The sequence below is a fragment of the Eleutherodactylus coqui genome, chromosome 4 (assembly GCF_035609145.1).
Source record: "Eleutherodactylus coqui strain aEleCoq1 chromosome 4, aEleCoq1.hap1, whole genome shotgun sequence".
Taxonomy (NCBI): Eukaryota; Metazoa; Chordata; class Amphibia; order Anura; family Eleutherodactylidae; genus Eleutherodactylus; species Eleutherodactylus coqui.
Window position 1 is genome coordinate 279,073,312 of NC_089840.1, and position 24,772 is coordinate 279,098,083.

General features: G+C 42.1%; 1 protein-coding gene across 1 annotated transcript; it reads right to left on the minus strand.

Moving 5' to 3' along the window:
- Nucleotides 1–19,672: 19,672 nt before the first annotated feature.
- LOC136624476 (gastrula zinc finger protein XlCGF66.1-like) lies at nt 19,673–23,117 on the minus strand. Its single transcript, XM_066598456.1, has 4 exons — nt 22,993–23,117; nt 20,502–20,631; nt 19,942–20,121; nt 19,673–19,852 (listed from the first exon to the last, which is right to left on the minus strand). Exons 2-4 carry the CDS (start codon nt 20,577–20,579, stop codon nt 19,712–19,714), a joined length of 399 nt encoding a protein of 132 aa, XP_066454553.1. The 5' UTR covers nt 20,580–20,631; nt 22,993–23,117; the 3' UTR covers nt 19,673–19,711.
- Nucleotides 23,118–24,772: the final 1,655 nt, after the last annotated feature.

Consider the following 24,772-nt stretch of genomic DNA (forward strand, 5'->3'; position numbering starts at 1 on the left):
TAAAATATCAAATGTAATATGAAATGTATGCAATCGCCAATTAATGTCTGCTATCGAAAGGTTAGTAAAGAAAATCCTGTGGCAGCAAGCACAGTACTTGATAAAGATCAGGAAACTGATCGAAACGTCGTATGGTGTGTGTGGAGGAATAAAGGAAGAGTTGATATTCTGCATCATTGCTTGCTGCCACAGGATTTTCTTTACTGGCTGTGCTGTTCTGGGGTCTAGCGATCCAGATCCCCTCTGTGGCTTGCATACGGTTGGTCCCACCCTAAGGGTTTGGTGGAGCAGTGCTGTCCTGCACTTCATTATACGTGCTATCGAAAGGTTAAACAGAAGCCAGATAGCACATCTATGTACCAACCTTGTGCATGCAATAGTTCACATTTATATAATTAAATCTCAAAACTTCTTGCCAATAAATAATGTAAATAAAACTTGCATGCTTGTGGTCTTGTTTTGAATTTGGAAAATGCTTCATCTACAAATCACTTACTGTTAAACATCAACTAACTCATTAGGGAAGAAGCCATTTATCATTGAAATTGATAAATAATACAAAAACATACAACATTAAAGGTCAAAGCGAAGTTACATGTATAACAAGATGATTAAGAAATATATGCAACGGCCAAATAATATCTATTATTTAAGAATCAAATAGAACTCAGATAGATCTATATATCAAACATCTATAGAATATTTCAGACGTTAGCAGATAAAGAGGCTCCAGTCCTCCTCCAAATGTAGCCGATTCATAGTCCCTTCACTGCTGCGAAGACTATAATATAAAAGTAGTATTTTTACTCTGGAAGATTCTCCTCACTCTTCACGCCATGCAATAGTCAACAGACACTGCATGTGATATGAATCCATCAAGAATCAGCTCGGCTTTGCAGTTCCACCATCAACAGGAAACCCATTGAGGTCTCCTGTGCGGATCACCTACTTTGAAGATGTACAGAACATAGAGGAGCGCTGTGCAGTGTATCGGGAGAAAAAGAGTGTAATTATACGAGGGGGTGCTGATAAGTCTTTGGCTTTGTGGTTTTTTTTTTGTTTCTATGGTAATAAATGTTACATCACATGAAAGCCTTATGTGTCTAATATATGTTTTCAAAATTTTGTGTTTGTAGCTTATGGCAACAGTGATCTCGGCACGTGGGAAATCAAAATGGCGGAGTCTAAGGCGATATTCACAGCAAATGAGAGCAGAGGAGTGATAAAATTCTTGTTTCTGCAAGCAAAGCCCGCGTAGGATATTCATGGTGATATGTCGCAGACATTGGGGGATCAATGCCCTTCATATTCTACAGTTAAGAACTGGGTTGCCAAATTTAAAACGGGCCACTTCAGCACCAATGATGAGGATTGCCCTGGATGACCGAGAGAGGTTGTTCTGGAGATCGTCGATGCTGTGCACAACCTCATACTGGAGAATCGGCGAATTTCAGCCAAAGGAATAGCAGACATCATGGGAATTTCTCGTTAACGTGTTTGTGTCATTATCCATGAACATTTGAACACGAAGAAGTTATCTGCAAAGTGGGTGCCCAAATATTTGACAACAGATCAGAAAAGCATGTGAGTCAAAACTTCCCAGTCCATTTGTCAGCGTTTCTGGACTGATAAGAACTTCCTGGATCGACTGGTCACTACGGACCTGGATTTATTTGTATGACCCTGAAACCAAGGAGCAGTCAAAAGAGTGGAGGCACAGTGGTTCTCCTCGCTCAAAGAAGTTCAGGGTGCAAAAATCAGCCACTAAGGTGATGGCGTCTGTGTTCTGGGATAAGGAGGGCGTGCTGCTAGTGGACTACCTTCAAAATGGTTCTACCATCAATGCAAGCTATTGCATTGAACTTTTGGACCAATTGAAGGCAGCTCTGAAGCCCAAAAGGCACGGCAAGCTGTCCAAAGGAATCTTGTTCCTGCAAGACAATGCCTCCGCTTCCAGCTAGTTGAACACCCACCTTATTCATCAGATCTAGCTCCCTCTGACTATCATCTGTTTCCAAACCTATAGAAACACCTCAGGGGTACTAAATTTCACACCATTTCTGATGCCATGGCTGGTACGGATGACTGGTTTAAGGCACAACCGAAATCCTTCTTTTTGCAAGGCTTACAGGAGGATTTACCAATGTAAGAAGTGTGTTGACATCAGTTCCTATCTCGTTGCTTTCTGGGTAAAGCCAAAGACTTATCAGCAGCCCCTCATGCTACACAGAGAAAACATGAAGCTCATCAGAATAATAACCATGTAGGACCCAATCTGCTGCCTGACCCTGGGTCTTACCCTGTTGGCTTATTGTTAAATGGAAGATTATGGTCATCATTTTTTCTGTTGATGGTGGAATTGCAGAGCCCAAACACAGATAGATTTTGTAATATAGGTGATTGAGCGCTACAGTAATATTGAAGGTTTGAGGCATCAATAATTCATAATGTAAAGCTGGATAAATGCATTGCTAATTGCTGTGGAAACACTCAATAAAAGATTACTGAGGATCTGACTCGGTACTCCTGTCGATGTACTGCTTGAGGGCAAGTACTACAGTCTCTTCGTTCTACAGTTGTAAGGAAAAAATCATTATCGGGGTGGACGCTCACTGGTGATTTCTTTTATTTTATTTGCACTGCGAGAGCACGAGAAAACTCTCACCTTGCAGCGCAAGAAAGATGCTGGTATAGAACCAGCATATCGCTAGTGGTTTCAATGGGGCCAGCGGCAGCAGAGCTAGCCCCACTGAAAACATAGGGAGAATGCCGGAGACTTCTGCCACAGATGTGACAGCTGTGGCAGAAGCCCGTGGCATTCTATCCCATTGCTTTCAATGGGATCGGCACTGCTGCCGATCCCATTGAAAGCACTGCTTTGTCAAGCCCCGCGGAATGATTATCGGGGAAGGGCTTGAAATATAAGCCCTTCCCCAATAATCAGCAAAAAGTGTTTAAAAAAATTTACTCACCTCTCCGGCGCTCATATGCGTCCTCCTGGCGGCTCCCCTGCACTGCTATTAAGCTCTTTCAGCAGTCGGGGATTTAAAAATCCTCGCCTCCTGAAAGGGCTGTGCTGATTGGCTGAGGGCTCAGCCAATAGCAGCTACTGCTTAGCTATTGGCTGAATGAATAGCTAAGGGCTATGTGTCATTGGCTGAGTGCTCAGCCAATAGCTAAGCAGTAGCTATGGGCTATGTGTCATTTTTTAACACACTTTTACACACTTTCTACTGATTATTGGGGAAGGGCTTATATTTCAAGCCCTTCCCCAATAATCTTACTGCGGGGCTTGGCAGAAACCATTGTTTTCAATGGGATCGGCAGCAGTGCTGATCCCATTGAAAGCAATGGGATAGAATGCCGGGGACTTCTGCCACAGCTATGACAGCTGTGGCAGAGGATTCCTTCATCCCCGTGGTCCCCGCGGGGATGAAGGAAACTCCAGCCACAGCTGTGACAGACGTCCCCGGCATTCTGTTTCTCCTTTCAATGGGGCTAGCGTTGCTACTGCTGGCCCCATTGAAAAGACTGGTGATATGCCGATATCCCGGCGTGATGCTGGCTTTTTTCTCGCACTGAGCTGCGACACTTTAACTTTACTCTCGCAGCGCAGTGGGTGTCCACCCTTGTGCTGATAGATTTTGCTACCAATCAGTTGCCAACATTGTATTCTCCTTTATAATATATATGTACAATGATAAAGAAAAATATCTATACAATAATCAAAATTGCCTTGCAATTACCAGTGACCTTTTGCATATCTCTCGCTCTATATATATTTCTATATTGATAAATAGATAGAAAGATGAAAGCCTTCACTGACTGATTGACTGACTAACTTGACACTAATTCTCTAACTTCCCAGTGTTGTACATGCATGAAATTTAGCACAAGCTTTCCTTAGGTCCTAAATAGGAAAAGTAAAGAGGTCACAAATCGATTATCCAATGTTAATCGTAAAAGTAAGTGCACCCCTATGTAATGTACCTAATCTAATTCTCTAATTTCCTCGGTGTCATACAAGCATGAAAATTGGCACGACCATTCTTTAGGTCCTAAAAAGGAGGGGTCACAACTAGATTTTTCAATGCCAAGTGCAAGAGTAAGTTACCCACTATGTTATGTGACTTCCAGCTGTCATACAAACGTTAAATTTGGCATGAGCATTCTATAGGTCGTAAATAAGAAAAATAAAGGGGTTGCAACTTGATTATTCAATTCTAATTGCAAAAGTAAGCAATTACTTGTTACCTATGTTATTTACCTAATCTAATTCTCTAACTTCCCGGTATCGTACTAATATTAAATTTGGCACAACCATTGCTTAGGACCTATATAGGAAAAGTAAAGTGGTCGCAACTTAATTATTCAATTCTAAGTGCGAAAGTAAGTAACCCCTCCTATGTAATGTAACTAACAACACACATCTGAACCGAACAAACATGAAATTTAACACGACCATTCTTTACGTCCTGATAGGAAAAGTAAAGGGGTTGCAACTTCAATATTTAACTTGAAGCGTAAAAACTGTGAAAATGCATGATACATGACAGTTCTTTTCTTAGACACCATAAAGTCTAGGGAAATGATTTGTATATTCAGGAGAATCTCCCTCACCTCTATGTTTATATACTGAGGAGAATCTACCTTAGCTTTATGTGTATATACTGAGGAGAATCTACAGCTCTTCTGTGGCTATATGCTGAGGAGAATCTACTGTTCCTCTATGTGTATATACTGAAGAGAATCTACTGATTCTCAATGTTGATATGCTGAGGAGAATCTACCGCTCCTCTGTGTCTATGTACTGAGGAGAATCTACTGCTTCTCTATGGGTATATACTGAGAACAATCTTACTGACCTCTATGTGTATATACTGAAAGGCTGTAAACTACATAAGGAAGCGCCCATGGACTGCAGGGATGAAGCATGCCTTTAAGTGGATGAAGATCTTCAATTTGAGATCAGTTGCATTATAGACTCCCGCCATGTAAGGAACACACTATAGTATTTGGTTCATGAGTGGGGATACAGGCCAGAGGAAAGGATGTGGGTCCTGGCTGCAGATGTCAATACAGACCTTCTCATAAAAAGCTATCATAAACATAACCCTAGTAGGCTGATTCCTATGGGTCCAGAGGCCCCTTCTAGAAGGGGAGGTACTTTTGTGTCAGTGTGAAGCCTGACTGTGCATTTATCTTTTTTGACACTAATTGGTGCGTCAACTGTTGGTGTACACCTGGGGCAATTAGGGAGGGCTTTTAGTTCCTTCCTGGCCCGAGTTCTGTACTGGTCAATTGTAGTTCAGTCTCCTTCTGTTGTGGAGTGAGGATGTCACTAGATCTGGTTTCTATATTCCTTTCAGTGGTTATTCTTGAAGGTCTTTGATTTACTCTTAAGTTGGTTTTTCATTTGTCATTTGCTAGGGTTAGTGAGTGGCGCGGGCACAAGGGTGGACACGTCCATATCAGGGTGGGCCATCCACTAGTATGTAGGGGTTGTCATCTTCTAGTTCCCCTTAGGGAACGTTTCTCTCTGTTTATTTTTCATTGCATGTGGTGGAGTACCTTTGTGGTGTGATGTGATCACTGCCAGAGATTTTATATTTTGGGTTGCAGTTATTGCACCCACAAAGCAGATGTGGCAGTCTCTTTTGCGTTTCTGAGTTCTTGTTGCCCTCAGCATTCAGGAGTTTAGAGGGTTGTCCTAAAATTAGAGAGATTAGAGTGGTTAGAATCTGGTTGGAAATTAAGATTAGAGAAATTCTCTCAAAGTGGAGCAATTAGAGGGTGTTGATTGTCTGTTTGAAGTATAGGATATAGTATTCAGATGACAGAGTAATTACGAACTTCAGGGTGGTGTTCCCTTTCTGATGGCAATTCTATTGTATTTTTATTGATGATAATTGCTCAGATTTTAGGTTGTTTCTTTAGAAGCAAGACCTATATATACTTGCAAAGTGAGGAATAAGACATGACCTATATTTCTCTAAAGGAAGCAACCACAAAAGCTGAGCTGTGCACATATCAATGTTAATAACTCAGGTTGTTTATGAAGAAAACGGGTACAACCAGCTGTCCCTGAGGTTTTGTCTTGCAAAGTACAGGAAGAACTCAGTAATTTTCAGTGGGCTCTGCTTGTTCCTGCCCCAAACCATTATTCCAGCAGTATCAGTGGTGTTAGAGGATCAAAATGTCACTTCAAAGGTAAGTGTAATGGGTGTATACATGCCGATTTTGAACTGAGTGATCTGGCAGTAAAGGACTACATTTCTTCCTCCATGCGCCGCTGGCCACATCAACCCCCACTCTGATGGTTCAATCTTTCGACAGGTTAAGGGATGCACAATGGGGAGCTGCTTCACACCGTCCTATGCTAATCTATACAATGGGTATTCTGAACATTATACCTGGATAACAACACGCAATTCAAGGTTAACACTCTTTACTACCGAAGGTACATTGATGACCTCTTCTTACTGTGATCAGGTGACAAGGTAGAGGCAGGAGTTTTCTTATCCTGGCTCAATACTAACAATTTTGGTCCTTCCTTTTCTCACAAAGAATATTCTACTGACCAAACAGTGTTCTTAGATTTAGGAGTCTACCTTGGTGTGCATTATATGATACACACAGACTCACAATAAGCAGCTGGATGTCAATAACTAACCTAATTTTAAAAATGAAAAGAGAAAGGATACCTTTTTGGTAAATAGATAATTTCACGATGTATAATGTACACATATAAGCAAAGGCCCCATGGTTTTGGGGCAACTCAACAAAATGGTCATCACAAGTGGTTAAATCCAGGAAAATTATGTAAATATATTTAATATATCCACTGGACAGTGGAGAGCAGCAGATCTGATTGGAACACCTCACAACATAAAAGTGATCCGAGAAAGACAATATTTGGGAATAGAAAAACACCCCTAGGATCAGCATTGCATAAAAATACTGAGAAATTTAATTGAAACACTTACTTTGGAGGGGGTATCCTCAAGTAAGAGAAACACCTTCTGAAGGACTGCCAATAAAATAGAGATCCACCTTTAAAATTTATGCCATGTAAGACAGTTGAGCCAAGGTAAATTTAACAAGTTCATGGATTTAATAAACAAAGACAAAAAACTTGACAAACAAACAAGGAGGTTGCGACACGTTTTGGGATGATACATAACCCCTTTCTCAAATATACTGTTCACTAGACACTAGAGATGAGCGAACCTACTCGGCAACGCCCCTTTTTCGCCCGAGCACCGCGATTTTCGAGTACTTCCGTACTCGGGTGAAAAGATTCGGGGGGCGCTGTGGGTGAGTGGGGGGTTGCAGCGGGGAGTGGGGGGGAGAGGGAGAGAGAGAGGGCTCCCTCTGTTCCCCGCTGCTATCCCCCGCTCCACCACGCCTCCCCCCGCCCCCCAGCGCCCCCTGAATCTTTTCACCCGAGTACGGAAGTACTCGAAAATCGCGGTGCTCGATCGAGTAATTACTCGAAAAGAGTATACTCGCTCATCTCTACTGGACACAAGTCCATTTTATCACTGTTTAGTGTCCATTACAGTGGGCGTGTTAGCATTTGAAATGGGCCGCCCACTCAAATTACATCACCTATTCACACGCAATACTGCTATATTTTAAATCGATTACCTGTAATTAAGTAAGCCACTTAACTCCTGTTGGCTAAATAGTGGCTAAACACTTCAATTTATACAATATTTTCAATATAAAATTTGTTACCTCTTGGTGACCCCATCAAGTGGGTGCTGTCCTATGCTAATGTTTACAATGGGTATTTTGAACATTAATTCCTGGGTAAGAACACGCAATTTAAGGTTAAAATTCTCTACTACCAAAGATAACATCTTTCTTCCTGTGGTCAGGTGACAAGGTGAAGGCTGACCTTTTCTTATCTTGGCTCAATACTAATGATTTTGGTGTTTCCTTTTCTCACAAAGAATATTCTACTGACCAAATAGTGTTCTTAGATTTATGAGTCAATCTTGGAGTGCATAATAAGATACACATAGATTCACAATAAGCAGCTGGATGTCAATAGCTACCTTAATTTTAAAAGTGTCCATTACAAACCATAGTTGCAAGGATTAATAAGAACTGTTCCGATGATGGTTCCTTGGCAACAACCCAAGGTATTCACCAATAGGCAGAAACACTATACAAAATCTCTTGTAAGTAATACTTTCACAAGGATCAATTCCTCAACCAAAAAGGAGTGTCTACAGCAGACAAGACCTAGTGCTAATTCTCAAACCTTCAGCCACAATTTCCTTACTACTTTCAGCTCAGGTCCCAAATACAGCAACATGCTGCTGAGGTAGTATTTCCATCTTCTAGAGACATCATAAAACTGTCGAATTCCTCAGCTCAGTGGACTAATTTAGTGTTTATCTCTCTACTCCGATTGTCCTGTGTTTTTTTAAGTCTCAAATTTCTGTGTGTGAGCATTTATTTAGATCAAGAAGGGTGTCCCCCTCCCCTCTGCAACTGTATGCTATTATATGCCATCCAAACTAGTTTCATTTATTAGCCTGACAAAGGGGTGATATCCGGAAAGCTTACTGTAGCATCATGTATTTTTGTTAGCCATTAAAATGTATCATATCTACAAGATTGGTGTCTCTTACTGTGAACAATCACACTGTACTCTACTGGCTAACACAATACCAAACCTTTTTTTCCATATTGCACGCCGAAAAGACACTAGGAACTGACGAGTTAATGTTAAAAAATATTTAAACTTGTTTTTTTCAGGTTAGATTTATATATATTTAAGTCTCCAAGGGAAGGAGGGAGAATGAGGAAACCTCCCGTGTATTGATAGACACTAGAGTATGACCCGAACAAGAAATGGTTCTGATCTTAGTCCATATAACTTCTCCCAATCCCCTGGCATCTAAAAAAAATCAATTCTTGAATAGGAAGAATGAGGTAAAGATAGAAAGGTATACTCTCTCTCAGAACCATGAAGACAGTGCCAAACATCATGTAGCTTCTCTCTTTTTAAAACTGGATTTAGAGGAAAAATCAAAGGATGGATCCACAACTGATCCATAACCGGATTTTTGCAATTTCTTTCAAAACGTGTGTAAAAAATCTAATTTACCATTTAGGAGGAAAGTAAATATTTACTAAAGCAAAATGGTCATTATTAATCCCGCAGACAAGATTCATAAATTGTTCACAGGGAATCTAAGTATATGTTCTATTAAGAGAATGATACCAAATTACGGATTACAATTAATACTCCTCTTTTTTGTTATCTGGTTGTGAAGCTAAAAAAGGTGTGAGGGAAGGGGGGGGGGGTTGGGCAGACGCTTGTATCTGGAGCTCCACACAGCACCGCGTCAAAATCTACTCCAGGAACTCCTCACACTCTACAAGTTTTCTCCGGGGACACCCAAAGGCACTTGGAGCCTAACTGGCCCTGCCCCAACTTTCTCCAGAACGTCCAATACAGCCGATAGTGGCAAGAGAGATTGCGCCCTAGCTGCAGGCTCAAAGTATAGCTCCCTGCCAATGCTAGGATCACAACCCCCATGACTGGACCTTGTGACCTTGTGGTCTTCCGTCCTCCCCTAGAGCGGGCAGCCTGCTTATTTACCCACCTTGGTATGGGGTCTTCCTCCAGCCCTCTCCCTGCTCTGGTGGATAAATGAGAAACATTAGGGTGTGGGCCTCCCGGGGACCACCGGGCATGCAGATCCATTGGCGCCTGCGCTGAACACAGATTTCACAAGGGGGAGTGTCTACTGCCACTGTGGCAGGCCTGCCACATACACAGCCTGTCTGGCCTACCTTCTTCCTAGAGGGACAACTGCATGCTAAATTGGGCTGCTCAGCTGTGGAGAATGAAGACCATTCTTGAAAAAAAAGAATCATTCTTGCATGATTCAAGGATGGGGACTTACTTGTTTAGGGCGTGTGACTTGTTTAATAGGGATATCCCATATCTTCAGGAGGAACAATCCATCTGCTCCAGATGCTGCAATATAGGATGCTCCATTTCTTGAAATAAAAAACAAATACGAATACCTTGTACTGTATCTATTCCATCTGTTTATGCATGCAGGTATGCAAGGTGAGTGTTTTGGGTATTTGTTAGTCGTTGGTTTATATCTCTCCATCAGTCCCGCTTTCAGTTCTGTACTTTACGGATGAAGGAGACGTGACAAGCTAGTCCACTGTGTTTTAATAGTTAATCCCTTAAGGACACAGCCTATTTTGGCGTTGAGGACCAAACGATTTTTGGTATTTTTTCATCTCCATTTTTTAAAAGCCATAACTTTTTTATTTTTCCATCAACGCGGCTGTATAAGGGCTTGTCTTTTGCGTAGCGAACTGTAGTTTTTATTGGTACCATTTTTGGTTACATAGACTACATTGTAAAACTTTTATTATTTTTTTTATGATTGTAGGGGGAGAAAACGGATCAATTCTGCCATAGATTTTTTTTATTTTTTTTTTTTAAGCGTTAATCATGCAGCATAAATGACACAATCCATTTTTTTCTGCGGGCTGGTACGGTTACAACGATACCAAAATTCTTACATTTTTTTTAGGTTTTTCCTCTTTTTCACAATAAAAACCCTTTTTTTGGAAATTATTATTTTTTTCTAAACTAACTACATTCAAAGTCTTGTAACTTTTTTATTTTTTCATGGACGGAGCTCTCTGAGGGCTTATTTTTTTCGAGACGAGCTGTAATTTTTATTGGTACCATTTTGGGGTACACACTTTTTTTTATCAGTTGTATTGCGTTTTTTTGGGAGGCAAAATGCTAATTTTGCCTCCCAAAAAAACGCAATAAAACTGACAGTTTTTTAGCATTTTTTAACGCTTTTTGCCGTGCAGGATAATAAGCACGTTCAATGTATTGTATGCGTCGTTACTGACACCTCAATACCAAATATGTGGGATTTTTAAAAAATTTTTATACTAATATAAGAAAAAGGATTTAAAAAAGTGTTTTCAACATTTTATTTTACATTTTTATTTTTTATACTTTATTTTGATGTTATTTTTACACCATTTGTGTCCCTCTGAGGGACTTTTACTGCAGCACTGCAGATCGCTACGATAAGGCATGGCAGGACTTCTTTCCTGCCATGCCTTATAGCTTACTATGGCGATTACAGGCTATGGCAATACAGGACACCGGTATCTGGCGTCCTGTTGTCATAGCAACCAGCCGGGCTCTCGCGATATTATCGCGAGCGCCGTCTGGAGTCACTCCCTCTGTGAACCCTTTCTCTGCCGCGATCTACTTAGAGGTTAACAGCGGGGGGGGGGGGGGGGGGGGCGCATCTCTGATGCCCCCCCGCTATCGCAGCGGGACGCCAACTACTAGTGACTGTTGCACTACACTGTATGTGGCTATGGTGCTCAGAATGGCACATGATTCTGTTCAGGAAAATGGTGGAGTGTTTAGGGTGTTTAAGGTGTTCGTCATTCCACTCCAGTCCCCAACAGATCGAGAAGAGAAGACCCTGCCAAATCTCCATGTTCAAGGCTCACTCCCAGGACCCATATAGCCGTGTGCTACTTCTTCACAGAAGGTTTGGGCCTTCCATTTTAATACATTTTCATTCCATCAGTTATTCTTTTATTCATCTTTTCTTTGTATATAATTATCTGCTTTCATATCATTGTTTCTATAAATCACAGATACATTGATTGCAGTAAATCAAAAGTTACAAGCAGCACTCCTCACTCCCAGGCATGGGCAGGGATCAGAAGATTTAATGCAGCAGCCACATGGGTCGGGACCATACCCACCAATGTAACGACCAAATAAAGATGAGTGGCAGCATCATTCGGTGCAAAGGAAATCATAATCTTTATTCCCCCATCACAGAGGAGACACGACGTTTCGATCTCCGAAGAGGTCTTTGTCAAGGCCTCTCAACAGCCAAGACAGAAACCTACTGCACACTGAGGAGGGGCAAACACCCCGAAACAGCACTCAGTGTATGGTTTTTCGGCTTGGTTTTCTATTCCCATTCATTGTGTTAAAGACTTGTTTTACATTGATTTGAAGGAATGCTGCCATCCAAAAGGTAGCGCTGCAGAGGTATTGTTCCATCTTCCTTATTTGCATATAGTGTCTTATCAACATTTCTGCTTCTCCTAGTCCTCCTGTTCAGCATGGCTGATTTTCCTCTCTAGTGTTTAGTGTATGGAGGTTTCGGCTATTCCGTTGAGCTTGGCTGTTCTGTGGTGTATTGGTATATTTTATTGTTCTATTGTTTAGTAGTGGCTGCAGCCCTCAAGCGAGAACCTCAGCCTCTTCTTTGGCCTGTGACGTCATGTTGTTTGGTCACGTGCCTTTCTAAAGCTCTGCACTATTGAAGTAACAAGGATTGAGGTGCAATACAAGGCACAACCACTATGCAATTCATGGTGCTCGGCTTTTAAACAGGACAAAGGTAAAGACATGGCATTGACAGAGAAGACATGCAAGAATTCTGGTTTTACAGTGTAAGATTATCATGTATTTTAGTGAAACGTGTCCTCATCACCCCAGAGCTCATCAGAAACCCTTCTGGCCAAGAAGATTCCATTCCTTTCTGTAACATAAACATTAAGGAAGATAGAGAATGCAGAACAGTTGTACAAAAATATATTGTTGTGGTAACTGCATGAGATTGTATGTAAAAAAACAAAAAACAAAAAAAACCAATCTTGGCTTATGGTTCCTTGATAACTACACCAATGGCAATACGTCGCATGTCAACAGACCAATAAGAAAAGCTCAAAGCCATTTTCAATTTAGAAAAGCAGCCAAGATGATGAGGGCCAAATGTTTTTTGTCTCTCCTGTAAAGTTTGATAGATTTGACATACAACCTGTTGCAGTTACCAGGACGATATGCCAAAGGCCACTGATAATTGCAAAGCCATTGTGATTATTGATTAGATGTATTCCTTCATTGTTATACATAAATATCATAAGGGGAATAGAATGTTGGCAACTGATTGACAGCAAAAGCTATGAGCAAAATACATTTTCTTCATTACTGTAGAATGACGAGGCTGTAGTACATTAAGCAGTAAATTGGCAGAAGTACTGAGTTGGATCTTTACTAGAGATGAGCGAGCACCCAAATGCTCGGGTCCGCGTTATTCGAGTAGAGCTTTTCGTAAAATTCGAGAGCTCTACTCGGGTAACGAACCCCATTGACAACAATCGGAGACTCAAGCATTTTAGCATATGGAACGCAGGGTCCCGAGCTATGTTTTTTTTCCTGGTTCTCCCTCTCCCTTTCCCCTTCCTGCCAGCCCCAAAATTTTCGAATGACGCACGCTATGGCAGGGACGAGGCAAAAGCTGGGGCGGGGTCGAACACGATTTGATGATTGTTCGAGTAATGAGCACCATCGAGTACGCTAATACTCAAACGAGCATCAAGCTCGCCAGAATACGTTCGCTCAACTGTAATCTTTACTTATCTTTTATTGGGAGTTTCCCTGCAATTAATGAAACATGTTTGGTACGATGTGATTGTTCTCAGTAAGAGAAACAAAATAATCTATTAAGTATTATATCTACAAGATTACGTGGTTTCTCTGACTGAGAACAATCACATCCTGCAATTCAAATACATTTATCCATACGTAAATTACAAAATCGATGCTGCCTCAAACCTTCAATATCAGTACAGCGCTCAAACGCCTATATTTAAAAAACTATCTCCATTTGGGCTCTACAATTCCACCATTAACCATAACATGTCGACCAAGATCTTGCGTTGAGCAAGAAACCAAGAGGTTAAAACCCAAGGGCAGGCAGTAGACTGGTGTCCTTCATAGTTATTATTCTGAGGATGCTTGTTCAGGTTTTCTCTGTGTAGTATAATTACGCTCTTTTCTCTTGATACACGGCACAGCGCTCCTCTATGTTCTGCTCATTCTGAATGTGTTGTCTGTTGATGGTGGCACTGCAGAGCTCAGCTGATTCTGTTGACTAATCGCATGGTGTGAAGAGTGAGAAGAATCTTCTATACAACATTGGTTGTATATTAAAGCCTTCGCAGCACTAAAGTGACTATGAATCGGCTACATTTGGAGGAGGACTGAAGCCTCTTTAGCTGCTAATATCTGAAATATTCTATAGATGTTTGATATATAGATCTGAGTTCTACTTAGCTTAATTGTTAATCCGGGTATACAGGCAGGTAGGAACTATTAGGGGTTGATCCAGGGAACAGTCTGATTGCCATTAGGGAGTCGGGAAGGTATTTTCCCCCAAATGGGCTAATTGGCTCCTGCCTCTTGGGGTTTTTTGCCTTCCTCTGGATCAACAACATAGGAGGATAAACAGGCTGAACTAGATGGACATTGTCTTCATTCGGCCTTACGAACTATGTTATGTTACTTGATTCTTAAATAATAGATATTAATTGGCACTTGCATATATTTCTTAATCATCTTGTAATACATGTAACTTCGCTTTGACCTTTAATGTTGGATTTTTTTGTAATATTTATCAATTTAAAAGAAAGTGGCCTCTTCCCTAATGAGTTAGTGGATGTTTAACAGTAAGTGATTTGTAAGTGAAGTATTTTCCAAATTCAAAACAAGAACACAAACAGGCAAGTTTTATTAACATTATTTATTGGCAAGAAGTTTTGAGACTTAATTATATAAATGTGAGCTATTTCATGCACAAGGTTGGTACATAGATGTGCTATCTGGTTTCTGTTTGACCTTTCGATAGCAGACATTAATTGGCGATTGCATACATTTTATAATCATCTTATACTAAATGTGACTTTGCTTTAACAAATAGTAAAAAAGAAAAAAAATCAAATATAAATCATTTTAAGTTAAAAAAGGCTACTTCCCTGATGCGTTATTTGATATTTTAACAGGATATGATTTGTTGGTGAAGCAGTTCACAAATTCAAAAGATTAATATAGCTTCTTCCCTGAGTTTTTGATGGTCAACAAGATTTGTTTTCCAAGTAAAACATTACCCACAATTACAATGTTTTTGGAACATGAATATGGTTTGTTCCTTGTATAAATTCTCTGACTTTAAATAAGCTGTGATAGCTGGTTAAACCATTTCCCCCATTCTGGACATGAACATGGCTTCTCTCGTGTGAATTCTCTGATGTTGAATAAGTTGTGATTTACATGTAAAACATTTATTGCATTCAGTACATGAATATCGCTTTTCCCCTTTGTGAACTCTTTGATTTCCTAAGGTTGTTCTGTAAAGTTTCTCACCTGTATGATTTCTTTGTCTAGCAAGATATGATTTAGCCATAAAACATTTACCATATTAATATTAACATGGCTTCTCCTCTGTATGAGTTTTTTTATGGCAATTAAGATTTGATTTCCGAGCAAAATTTTTCCCACATTCAGAACATGAATATGGTTTCTTCCCGGAGTGAATACTGTGGTGTGCAAGAAGATACGATTTCTGTTTAAAACATTTCCCACATTCTGAACATAAATATGGCTTCTCCCCTGTGTGAATTCTCTGATGTGCAACAAGAACTGATTTCCGATTAAAAGATTTCCCACATTCTGAACATGAAAATGGCTTCTCCCCTGTGTGAGTTCTATGATGTCTAACAAGATCCAATTCAGCTATAAAACATTTCCCACATTCAGAACATAAATATGGTTTCTCCCCTGTGTGAATTCTATGATGTTTAACAAGGTGTGACTTCTCACTAAAACATTTTCCACATTCTGAACATGAAAATCGCTTCTCCCCTGTGTGAATTTTCTGATGTTTAATAAGATATGAATTTATGGGAAAACATTTCCCACATTTTGAACATGAAAATGGCTTCTCACCTGAGTGAATTTTTTGATGTATATTAAGTTGTGACTCCAGGTGAAAACATTTCCCACATTCTGAACATGAAAATGGCTTCTCTCTTGTGTGAATTCTCTGATGTTCAACAATATTCGATTGTTGGTTAAAACTTTTTCCAGATTCTGAATGTGAATAGGAATTCTTTCCTGCATGAAGCCTCTGATGTCTAACAAGAGATGATTTTTGGTTAAAACATTTTCCACATTCTGAACATGAATATGGCTTCGCCCCTGTGTGAATTCTCTGATGTTGAATAAGTTGTGATTTACATGTAAAACATTTATTGCATTCAGTACATGAATATCGCTTTTCCCCTTTGTGAACTCTTTGATTTCCTAAGGCCGTTCTGTAAATTATATTTAGAGTCTCTGATGAATCAGAAGATGGAACCTGTATAAAAGGATCAGACAATAGATCTTTGTTGTGAAGTGCTAAGGGTATATCTTGGATAATGACAGGTTCTTCATATGTATCATGTGTGATACCATGATCTTCTGCTGTTAAATCTGAAGATAGCAGATCTCCCTCTGAGCTCCTCGTTACATTATCTGCCAAGAATAACATGGATTCCATTATTTTTGAATATTAGAATTACATCAATACAGTTTATTACACTTCTTATAAAATGTTCATAGAAATTATGAGCCAAAAATGAAAACCAGAACTCAGGGGTTTTTCTGATGTATATTGCAGAGAGTAGATTAACACTGAAGGCACGAAATTTAATTTATTTTTAAAGCACCATTAATTCTAAATGTGATTGTTCTACGGCGCTGTAAAATAAAGAACAAAGGAATAAAATACATTTCACCCCATATAAACTTCAATGGAGGAATAGCTCACCAGTTACCCCAAATGATATGTAAAATAAATGGAATTAATAACTTAGTTCATCGAATGTGCATCTAAAGATTTCTATGTTTTCGCAATTACCAAACGAGATATTACAAACATGTGGGAGATAAGAAGTGAGTAATGGGATGGGAGTTTATCAGTAGGCAAAAAGCTAGGGGCCACAAAATGTTGTGATACAAAATCAAAGATCATGTTCCAAAAAGAAAGAATGACAGGCCAGGACCACCATATATGGAAGTAAGTGCCCTTGAAGCCACATCCTCTCCAACATATTTTAGAGACAGTGTTGTTCATTTTAGTGAGTCCAGCAGGAGTTAGATAACAACACAAAAATATTTTTTGGCGAGGACTCCAGGTGCCAGATTCCATGTGAAACCTTTTGGAGCTGTCCTCCATTCTGTCAGGTGGAAATTATGTTTGAAATCTTTTTCCCATAGTTGCATATGAAGAGATTTACATTGAAAAGCTCAGAAAAAAAGTCATCATAAAAGATCAAGATGACATTGGATGCCTGTAGAAGATAAAGAAAAAAAAGGCAGACCTGGGGGAATGTAGGCTTATAAACATCTAGGGATCGAAGGATATGTTGCAGTCTAAAAATGGCAAAAAAAAACCCAACATATTACTAGGTACTTGAAATGACTTACATACAGTAGGGAAATCTAATAGAGTTATTCTCATAAAATTACCAATTTTTCTTATGTCCAGAGCTTCCCAAGATTCAAAAATCAGTGTGAATGGAGGACAGAAAATATATGGGAAGGACAGAGATTGGAACCAAAGCTGTTGATGAAAAAACAATGTTTCCAAACACGGGCTGAGATTTGCAGGCCCTGTAAAGAGCTAGATGGTAAAGGCGGAAGATTTAACCCCCAAGAGGGAAATCAGAGGGGCTCCTAAGATGATGGACCTAATTGAAACCAAGCCTCTTTTATTCGAAGACGTCCTCCACCATTATTTAATTTTGGTCCTGAATAACGGTGTGAAAAAAATGTTTAATGTCAGGGGCCTTCATACCACCTATTGCTTAGCTAAAGTGGAAAATTTGATTCTAGCATGGGTGCCGCATCAAATATAATTACTGAGGATAGTCTACACTTTAGTGAAAAATGAGTTTGGGATGGAAATCTCTACAGTTTTAAAATATGTCCTAGCTATCCAAGAAATAAAGGGTTTATGAAAATTATTTAGGAGTTGTGGAATGCAGTTAAGCATGAGCAAATAATTTTGGAGAATGTATAGTAGCTAGGGCTTGTTAAATGAATATCTAAATAAATAAGGTATGGAGTGATAATTCCACACATATGGGAAGGAATCAATTATATGTCATCTAATTTTATCGTCAATCCTAAACACACCACAATTGGGATTTTGTATTTTTTACCCTATAGTATGAAATTTTCCCCAAATCAAAAAGTTAAGATTGTGCTCGTTTTAAAGAGATAGGATCCATTAAAGCTAACATCACCAGCATAAAATCCTCTGTTGTGTTCCTGATGTCCCATTTCAATTCCTTTGAAGAGAGTAACTTTATTGAGTGCCATTAGGAATTGTAAATAAAGGAGAAATGCATCCAAAGCCAACAATAAAGAAGGTGTATGACCTAGCTCAGAGGTTTTAATTAGAAACTCCCGGGTTCCATCCGGGGCCTGTCTCTGTGTCTCTGTGGGACAAAACCTACTTGATCATCGTTGGGAGAATAGAAAAAAAAAGTTGAGTGCTGCGAATCTTACAATAAATTTTAGCAGTATTCCAAAGGGAGAGATTAGCTGATGATATTGATTAAGAAATTTGTATAGAGCAATTGAAATTGATTAGAAATTTTTCTATCTAAAAAGATAAAATCAGCTCCTTTATTCTGTTTATGGTTAAAGGAGCATCTGTGTCTGGATATGTTTGTAAGTCACAGGCAGGAGTCTCCTAATTTGGAACATCAGAGTTGGTAGAATAAGAACATTTCTTAGAGCAATTGCCTTTAGTTGGGGGAGGCATAGAGGAAATGCAGACTACTTTTAGCATAAGGCTGTATTCTACTGACTCGAATGAAGAGGAGCCATTGGAGGAACATTATGATGGAGAACGTCACTCCTGAGAAATCACAGTCTTCGGATCTGATTTGCTTGATAAAAGATAAAGACTACTAAGTCGAAATAGCACTTATGAGTATGGAGTATTTTTTGCACAATTTATGCTGTCACATTACTTGTTTTATTTCCAGTTTTGCACTTTATGTGATTTAAATGTTCTTTGAAATACTTTGAACAACGTATATTGAAAAAAACGCTTAACATTGTTCTGCATTAAAAACCACTTACACTTTATTATGTATTTTGCCTTAATAAGGGTATATACAGCTGCAAACCCCGACAACACAGACTCTTCCCTACATGTAGTCTCACCTGGGAGGTCATCTGTAGGAATCCCCTCCTTACACGGCTGATCCCCCCTCACATGTGTCTCTGTAGCATCAATAGGGATCAGATCTTCCTCCAGTTTCACCAGCTGTGAAATAAATATTGTAAAAGTCATCACACAGTTGGAGAAGTCGTGTGGGAGGTTTTATATGGCCAGAAAAGGTCATTAATTAGTATGAGGAGACGGAATGACATGACAGCAGTAGTGATCTGGGCCAAATAGCTGCAGGTCTCCTGTATAACTCCAACCTGTTGCTTCTTTATTCCAACCAGAAGTCTCCAGAACCAGAAAATAGTGATAAGATGCGGAGATCTAATGTCTGCAGTCGGCTGTAATCCTGCCATCTCCAGCTTTCTCATTACACAAGTATCAGTCATATAATAAGACTAAACACAAGACCTTCCCAGCCGTCCTACAGACCAGAGGGGAGATTTCATGAGACCTTCTCTCCATCTACCTGATCATCCTGTGGAAGAAGAGGACGGGGACATCTCTCCGCTGCTGTTCTCTTACTGGATCTACCTGCAGAAAACACATACAGCCACTGAATTCATTCTCTACATACAAATAATAAAGGCCGTGTGGATTTAGTCCTGTCTATTACCTGGTGATGGGGGGGGCTGGTGGTCCTCCATCATGATGTCCTTGTACAGATACTTGTGTCCTTCTAAATACTCCCACTCCTCCATGGAGAAATAGACAGCTACATCCTGACACCTTATAGGAACCTGACAACACAATGATACCATCATCACCCAGACACGTTATACCGCCATAGCATTACTGTATAATGTCCCAGCATTCCCAGCAGCATCACCTCTCCAGTCAGCAGCTCAATCATCTTGTTGGTGAGTTCTAGGATCTTCTGCTCATTGATCTCCTCCAGTATCAGGGGGTGAGGTGGAGGCCCTGTGATTGGGCTCAGGGGTCTTCCCCATCCATCAGACACCGGGGCCTGACAGCCATCACTAGAAGTCTTCTTCACTACTGTGTAATCCTGTTTATAGGGAGACACATCCATAAATATCACTGCAGACAATCCCAGAGTCCTTCATGTCTCCAGTTATGGCCAACAATTATTAGGAGTTTCTTCACATCTGTGTTCATCATCTCCGGTGTTCTACTTAGTCACAGGAAAAGAAAAACAAAATGATCAGAGTTTTGGTTCTGTTAGATGACAGACAATAATGACCCCCAACGACCTCCAATTGCCTTATGGTAGATCTGTTGGGTTTCCGTCATTCTACCAGAACAACCGGCTCTATCATTTTTCTATCATTTATGATGAATCGGCAGTAAATCCTCTGCCGTAGATGTGACCAGAGACTGACATAGATAAGAATGATGGAACGTGACGTCATCCCCAGAATCTCTCACCTCCCCTGTAAGCTGGAAGAGTATCTCTAGGGTGAGGGTGAATATACTCTCCGCCATCTTGTCCCGGTTCCTCTCCATCCTTGTCGGGTCAATCAGGATAATTTTCTGATGAAGATATCAGCCGAGGATCCTGAATGGAGAGAAGACGAGACAATGTAACATCATACAAAGTTCTCTGTAATAATACAGTTACTGGAGATAAGAAGGGGTTAATGATGTTAATAATGTTGTTCTGCTCTTTTAACAAAGCGATACGGTAGTGGCATGGTCATGCCTCCTAACTGTTTCAGATTCCTTATATTGGAATTGTCCTGTTAGTCAGGAGACATGCGCCGCCTCCTCTTCAACAACACACCACCTCTGCCACCACTTTTCAACCTCAGTTCATAAGTACCATTAATAGCCATCCTTTGTTAACTTGACAAAAGTGCTGCCCTGTTCACCCGACTCCTCCCCCCAGCTCCAGACACACGGAGGTCAGAGCGGGAGAGGGGAGTCATGTGATGCAGAGCAGACGATTCTAATTCACTATGTTATAAAAGCTGTCTTAGAGATACACACTTAGGCCGCCTGCACACGGGCGGAAATCCTGCGGCGGTATTTCCGCCACTGAAAGCCTGCATAGGAATGCATTACAATACGCACTCCTATGCAGACGGCCGCGGTTTTGCCACGCGAAATCTCGCGCGGCAAACAAACCGCGGCATGTCCTATTTCTGTGCAGGGCTCGCAGAGCCTCGCAGAGAAACGTCACTTACCCAGCCGCCGGCTCCGGTCTGCGCATGCGCCGGCTTCCCGGCAGCCGGCACATGAAAGAGCCGGGGCCGCCAGGAACGGGTGAGTACGCGCTCGTCCCTGCAGGCTCTCGGGTCGGGTCCCGCGGCGAGAATTCTCGCCGCCGGATCCGACCCGCTTGTCTGCAGGCGGCGTTACACACACATACACCCCCCCCGCACACATACATTTTCATCACACGCACACACGGCCGGCCCCTACGACTACATTACACACACATATGGGCTCTCTGTGTGTACATTCCACGCACAAACGCCCCCCCCGCTTGTACATTCCATGCACACACGCCCCCCGCTAGTACATTCAGCGCACGCACGCCCCCTCCCGCGTGTACATGCCGCGCACACACGCCCCTCCCCCCGCGGGCACATTCCGCGCACACACGCCCCCTCCCCGCGCGTACATTCTGGACACACGCGCCCCCGACTGCTAGTACATTCAGCGCACACACACACACCCCCGCGGGTACATTCCGTGCACACACCCCCCCCCGCTAGTACATTCAGCGCACGCACGCCCCTCCCCCTGCGGGCACATTCCGCGCACACACGCCCCCTCCCCGCGCGTACATTCTGGACACACGCGCCCCCGACTGCTAGTACATTCAGCGCACACACGCGCCCCCCCCAATGCGCACATCCCATACAAAGACAACCCCCGCGCGTGCACAGTCTATGCACACACGACCCCCCCCGTGCGCACATTCCAGGTGCACACAAGCGCCCCCTGCGTGCACATTCCACGTCCACATGGCCCCCATCACGCGCACATCCTATATACATACGATCCCCGCGTGCACATGGGATCTTACGCTTTATTAAACCCTTACCAAACTCTTATAAATACCCGACACAGACACCAATATTGGATAAAGAAGGCCGCAGTGTTTATTAACGGGGAGAAATGTAACCAATAATAACCATAACACTTCCTGTAAACTCTGTTTTACAGACCCAAGTTAATTAACCAATCAATAACCATAACAGTTCATGTAGAGGGGGGGCCATGTCATTAGAAGATTGTCGCCTGCATTAGGCGGGTGGGCAGGTAAACTTGGGGAGAGTTTGGTGGTGGTAAACTCGTTTCTGTAAGACAGAGTTTACATGAACCGTTATGGTTATTGATTGGTTAATTAACTTGGGAGGCCCCCTCCGTCTACATTGCGCGCACACACACGCACAGCCCCCTACATTGCGAGCGCACAGATGCACGTCCCCCTTCATCTACATTGCGCCCACGCATGCGCGGCCCCCTCCGTCTACATTGCGCCCACGCGTGCGCGGCCCCCTCCGTCTACATTGCACGCGTACACACGTGCACGTGTGGGCCCCCTTCGTCTACATCGCGCAGCCCTCTCCGCTAAACATCACGCGAACTGCCTCCTCCGCTAAACATCGCGCAAACGCACGCGCGGCCCCCTCCGTCTGCATTGCGCGCGCGGCCCCCTCCGCCTGCATTGCGCGCGCGGCCCCCTCCGCCTGCATTGCGCGCGGCCCCCTCCGCCTGCATTGCGCGCGCGGCCCCCTCCGTCTGCATTGCGCGCGCGGCCCCCTCCGCCTGCATTGCGCGCGCGGCCCCCTCCGCCTGCATTGTGCGCGCGCGGCCCCCTCCGTCTACACACGGCTCCCTCCTTCTACATTGCGCACACATATATGGCCCCTTTGTGTACATCAGGGAGTCAAGGGTTAATAATTACCTGCCATGAGGGGCCACACTGATTCCCTCCTGCAGAGCCCACAGCAGCTTTCAGGACCTGTGATCATGTCACCGGTGTGGGAGGAGTCAGGGTCACATGACCAGGAAGTGATCAGCGTCTACAAGACTCTACTGTGCTGGTCGTAGCAGAGCGGTGTGGGTGTTATATCCATGCAGCAGAGCCGTATCCTTGTAGTGTACATATACACATCATGGCCTGTGCGGTGCGGGTGAAATAGCCCGCCACCACACGGTTAAAAGTTGTTTAAAAGAAAATCTGTCGCTGTTGCTCGTAGCAACAAATCACAGCGCAGCTCTCATTTCTTACACTGCTGAGGTAAAATGAGTGCTTACAGCACCATCTAGTGGTGTTTAAAGTGAGAGGCTTCTGATCGGAGGTCACTTTTTAGTGAATAGAGTCTCAAATGGAGTCAGTAGGGCTGTAAATGCAGAGTTGGATATGTTAGTGTTGGGAAAATGTGAAAGTTGCATGTATGAAAACCATGAGTGAGACTTCTGGGTGCAGGTTTTTAAGTTCGGTGAAAGAGGGTGTCCTGTTTCTGTTCAGAATCTGATGATTTCTAGTGTCATCTGACTCACGCCACCCCATGAATCTCTCTGTTGCAAGGCCTGGGAGAAACTCAGGATTATGGAAGAGGGAAGTCAGAGGGCTTCTTTGTCTGGATAGAATTTTTTTTGCAGAAATCTTATCCCACGTGGTGCAGAAATCCTGGGTGAAGCGAGAGCTTTTAACCTTGTTGTAGGGTCTGAATGAGGGGGATAACCATGATAACATTTTTAGAGAAGTTACCACAATGTCTGTTTCCAATTGGATCCATAGTTTGGACTCCCCATGCCAGTGCCAGTCATACAGTTATAAGAGGACAGTAGCAGTATGGTAGAGTTTAAGGTCTGGGAGCCCTGCCCCCCTCCTGCAGTTTTAGGTTTAAGAGGGTTTGGTAGCTAATGCGACTATATCTCCCTCCCATATAAATTGAGTAAAGGCAGATTGTATGCACTTAAAGAAGATCCTTGGGGACTGGATACACAAGGTCTGAAATAAGTACAGGAAACTGGGGACGACGTCCACCTTTAGAACGTTTACTCGGCCAAACCAGAATAGGTACTTTTTATTATAGTTGTTCAAGTCTTTCAATGTGCGATCCAATAAGGGGAGATAGTTCAGGGCATACAGAGAAGAGCGGTCTCGAGAGATTAGTATACCAAAGTTTGAATTTAATGTTATTTATTTTAAAGTTACTGAGTTTCCCATATTTTTGTACTTCTTACAGAATAGATGGGAGAGAAATACAGGGCTGGGTGACATATAGAAGCAAATCATCAGCATATAGTGATGCCTTATACTGCTGGGAACCAATGGTGAGACCGTGTACACTACAGTTTCGCAACAAGGCTATAGCTAAATGTTCCATGACCAGTGCAAAGAGTAACAGAGAGAGGAGCAGCCCTGTCTGGGACTATTATTAATGGAGAATGGAGTTGAGAGTATTCGGTTCGTTCTGACTTGCGCTGAAGGTCTTTCATAGTGGGAGAGGATTTTGTCAATAAATCCATGCCCTATGCCTATCTGTGTGAGTGATGCTCGGAGGAAACCCCAGTGCACCCGGTCAAAGGCGTTTACAGCATCTACCGAAATTAAACATAAAGGGAGTTTAGTTTTTTAGCTTCTTTTTTCAAAACTAAGGTTTTGTTGGTGTTATCCCAAGCTTCCTACGCCCCTACAAACCCCACCTGGTCTCCCTGTATTAATGATGGAAGGA